General features: G+C 44.4%; 1 protein-coding gene across 1 annotated transcript in view; it reads right to left on the bottom strand.

Moving 5' to 3' along the window:
* Positions 1-5,000, bottom strand: part of LOC115825157 (RNA-binding motif, single-stranded-interacting protein 3-like) — a 141,135-nt gene that overhangs the window by 102,939 nt on the left and 33,196 nt on the right. Inside the window, exon 3 of the mRNA XM_030788952.1 lies at positions 2,017-2,075. Coding sequence (XP_030644812.1) covers positions 2,017-2,075 — 59 coding nt within the window. The remainder of the gene's footprint in view (positions 1-2,016; positions 2,076-5,000) is intronic.

Raw genomic sequence — 5,000 nt, 5'->3', positions numbered from 1 at the left:
CACACAGACACCGACATACACACACACTGACACAGTCACACACACACACTGACACAGTCACACACTCACACACTGACACAGACACACAGTCACACACACACACACAGTCACACACACAAATACACACACATGCTGACAGACACACACACACTGACACAGTCACACACACACACCCTGACACTGACACACACTCACACACACACGCTGACACAGACACACACACACACACACATACGCACACACACACACACACAGTCACACACACAAATACACACACATGCTGACACACACTCACACACACACGCTGACACAGACACACACACAGACACACATACACCTCTCTTCATTCAGAGCAAGACCCACATCCCATCCATACAATGTCTCTGTCTGTCTGTTTATCTGCCTGTCCATTTACCTGTCTGTCTGTTTCTGTTACTGTAGATTGTGTATCTGTTTATCTGTCTGTCTGTTCATCTGTCTGTCTGTTTCTGTTACTATAGACGTGTATCTGTTTATCTGTCTGTCTGTTCATCTGCCTGTCTGTTTCTGTTACTATAGACTGTCTGTACATTTACCTGTCTGTCTGTTTATCTGTCTGTCTGTTTCTGTTACTATAGACTGTGTGTCTGTTTATCTGTCTGTCTGTTCATCTGCCTGTCTGTTTCTGTTACTATAGACTGTCTGTACATTTACCTGTCTGTCTGTTTCTGTTACTATAGACTGTGTATCTGTTTATCTGTCTGTCTGTTCATCTGCCTGTCTGTTTCTGTTACTATAGACTGTCTATACATTTACCTGTCTGTCTGTTTATCTGTCTGTCTGTTTCTGTTACTATAGACTGTGTGTCTGTTTATCTGTCTGTCTGTTTCTGTTACTATAGACTGTGTGTCTGTTTATCTGTTTGTCTGTTTCTGTTACTATACTTGGCACTTGTAGCTATCGAATAATGTGAAAGACAGACTGGATGAAGGGATATAGGAGACTCTGGTGCACTGCACTGCAGTTTAAGATGATTAAATTCCACATACGTAAATTAACCCAGAACAGTATGAGCTGCAAAAAGATGGAGCCGTATCTTTTCAGGTCTAATCTGCACCACATTTGTATCGCAGTGTGAATCCAAACCATGTGATCTAAGAGAGTCAAAGCAGAGTCAACCGCTGAAGAGAAAGATACACACCTAACTAACTGCTGACACACACATGACATGACAAAGACATGCATGTATGCAAACACACACTCACACACACACTCACACACAGACACACACACTCACACACACACTCACACACAGACACACACACACACAGTCACACACACACACACACACACACACACACACACAACACACACACACACACACACACTCACACACAGACACACACACACAGTCACACACACACTCACACACTCACACACATACACACACATACACACACACACACATTACTGGTTGTGTTGTTATGAGAGTAGCGTTTCAGCCAGTTTCACCTTGAACTGTTCCAGAGAAAAAGCACAGATGCTGCAAAAATCGATCAAAACTATCGACTCAACTTCAATAGAGCTTAAGTGGAGGAGGCACACACACCACTGGGCATACACACTTTCACAACATGTCGTTTTATTCTGCCTTCACTCCTTCCTTTCTTTCTTCCTTTCTTTCTGTTTCTCTGTGGACCTGCAGACCTGTAGGTTGTTAAAATAGCCTTGTAAGAAAGGTCAACACCAGTGAAGTGTCTGGGGACTCAGACAGAGACGGGAGTCACTGGGACAGGACCCGGACGTAAAGGGCCAGCCGATGGAGTCTATACAGTCATCAGCACAGTTTACACACAACCACATCACGCATGGGGCTACACGGCATTACCACACACATTATACCACAGCCATAAGCATATATAAGAAATCAGATTACACATGCTACAGCACCAGCAGTGATATTATACTTGTCTATGGTAATCCAGGTCGCACGGACTGAGAGCAGCTAAATGTATGAAGACAGTTTGACAGATTTACCTTTACACTGGTTAGTGTTCTTGTCCAGGATCGCCTTGGTCGACACGATCTTCCCATACCTGAGGAGGACAGAGCGAGATAGAGAGAGAGAGGGAGAAGGAGAAAGAGAGAGAGAGAGAGAGAGAGAGAGAGAGAGATTTTTAAATGTATCAGGTAGAGCTTTTTTTATTTTTTGTATGTCCACTGTATGTAATTATGAGATCCTTCTTAAGGAAGCAGTGTTAAAGTGTGTGTGTGTGTGTAATCCTTCTCATGTCTGGGCTAGATCTCACTAAGAACAAACTCTTACTGGAATGAGTCAAATTTACTGCTGTAGTGTGTAACAGTGCTGCACCTGCTGTAGTGTGTAACAGTGTTGAACCTGCTGTAGTGTGTGACAGTGCTGAACCTGTTATAGTGTGTAACAGTGCTGAACCTGTTATAGTGTGTAACAGTGCTGAACCTGCTGTAGTGTGTGACAGTGCTGAACCTGCTGTAGTGTGTAACAGTGTTGAACCTGCTGTAGTGTAACAGTGTTGAACCTGCTGTAGTGTGTGACAGTGCTGAACCTGCTGTAGTGTGTGACAGTGCTGAACCTGCTGTAGTGTGTAACAGTGATGAACCTGCTGTAGTGTGTGACAGTGTTGAACCTGCTGTAGTGTGTGACAGTGTTGAACCTGCTGTAGTGTGTAACAGTGCTGAACCTGTTATAGTGTGTAACAGTGCTGAACCTGCTGTAGTGTGTGACAGTGCTGAACCTGCTGTAGTGTGTGACAGTGCTGAACCTGCTGTAGTGTGTAACAGTGATGAACCTGCTGTAGTGTGTGACAGTGCTGAACCTGCTGTAGTGTGTGACAGGGCTGAACCTGCTGTAGTGTAACAGTGTTGAACCTGCTGTAGTGTGTGACAGGGCTGAACCTGCTGTAGTGTAACAGTGCTGAACCTGCTGTAGTGTGTGACAGGGCTGAACCTGCTGTAGTGTGTAACAGTGCTGAACCTGCTGTAGTGTGTAACAGTGCTGAACCTGCTGTAGTGTGTAACAGGGCTGAACCAGGCAGAAGTATCCTTTCATTACATTTATATTCACAAATCTTCAGTTTCTGCAAACTGCAGCCCAAAGGTCTGGGGGAGATTTGTGTGTGTGTGTGTGTGTGTGTGTGTGTGTGTGTGTGTGTGAGAGTGTGTGCGACTCACTACGCATGCCTGTTTTCTTTCTGCATCTCTGCATGTTAAAATGCATAAAGCATTTCACATGCAGAGAGAATGCAGTCATGTGTAACAGGATACAGTTCTTCAAAGTGGAGTCAGAGAAAGTCCCAAAGACCACCCAAGCCTTTATATATATGGGGTGTGTGTGTGTGTGTGTGTGAGTGTGTGTGTATGTGTGTGTGTGTGTGTGTGTGTGTGTGTGTACGTGAGTGTGAGTGTGAGTGTGTGTGTGTGTGTGTATGCGTATGTGTGTGTGTGTGAGTGTATGTGTGTGTTTCTGTTCTGTGCCGACACACAAGACAATTCTCCTGCAGAATGACATTCTGTCACTGGGTCAAGCTGTCATTCTGTCCCTCTTACACTGGTCCCTCATACAAACTAGAGCACACAGCATAACTGAACTGAACTGCCTGTTGAATACCCGTATGGTTTGCTATTTCCCACTGTGCTAAGAATTGAACTGATCTCAGGCAGCAACAAAACCGAGAGAGAGAGAGAGAGAGAGAGAGAGAGAGAGAGAGAGAGAGATTGATTAATTGTCATCTGAAAGCACTGCAGTTATCTTGACCTTGGACCTTTCTGCTCACTCAGAGTGAGTGACAGGTAGTAAGATGGTGAGGTCAGAGGTCAGTGTGGGAGCTGTTCGGGGCAGTGGGTTGGAGAGGTGTGTGTGTGTGTGTGTGTGTGTGTGTGTGTTGACTGGATAGGTTTAATCTGTGTGAGACTGACTGAGATGAATGGTGATGCAGTTCAGAGGAGCCAGTGCTGGGCCTGAGCAGAGGGTTGGGGAATCCGCTCTGACGTTTCCACTGTCATTAACACACTGTAATGTGGTGAGTCAGACACATGCCTATAATAAAGAGATAATTAGTGGTGTTTGCTCCTGTGAGAGACCAACCTTCTCTGGTTGTGTGTGAAGTGGACAGACAGATGACTGGTCGTCTCACGTTAAAACCCCTGTGTGATGCTCCTGTCTCTGAATGAGGCTCTGAACAGACAAACACATCGTAATCTTCTTCTCATCTCAGAGGGAAACTGTTGTTTTCAGAGCCCAGTGGGAATTCAGTCGTTTAATACACACAGTAGGGATAATAGGAATGACAGAACTTAACTGACTCTACATATCATTACTGTGTTCATTATGTTTTGTCTGTTTGTTTATTTTCTAATTTCATTAGGATTTTGGATCATTTTTTCTCTGGTTATTTTACCTGCTCTTTAGCTAACGATAATAAAAAAAAAAAAAATGTGTATGCATCTCTTTTCAGGAATTAGCTTTGGCAAATCTGTACCCTTAAAGTCACAGCGATACCCATGACCTCTTCTTCACTGTATCACTGCAGATACCCCTACCTGGTCTGTGTGATCATAGATTCATACATTTCCATATTCATTTTCATATACCACTCATAAGTCTTCATTTATCTTATTCTCTTTCCCAGACAGGCCTATGGTGAATATCTGTCAGTATATTTGGGGATTCACTGTGTGCTGAAGGACATACGCGTTGAGAGCTGTCACTTTCAGGAATCAAAACCAGGATCCTCGGAGTTATGTGGCCACATCTACCATTACACTACTCACTGGTCTACCACCACACCACACAACCACTATACCACTATACCAGTTTACCACTACACCACTCCACCAGTCTCCCTCTACACCACTACACCAGTACCACTACACCACTACACCAGTCTCCCACTACACCAGTCTACCACTACACCAGTCTACCACTATACCAGTTTACCACTACACCACTCCACCAGTCTCCCTCTACACCACTACACCAGTAC

The sequence above is a fragment of the Chanos chanos genome, chromosome 12 (genome assembly GCF_902362185.1).
Source record: "Chanos chanos chromosome 12, fChaCha1.1, whole genome shotgun sequence".
Classification (NCBI taxonomy): Eukaryota; Metazoa; Chordata; class Actinopteri; order Gonorynchiformes; family Chanidae; genus Chanos; species Chanos chanos.
The sequence above is the reverse complement of the archived record's forward strand: the minus strand, read 5'-3'. Positions and strand labels throughout refer to the sequence as shown.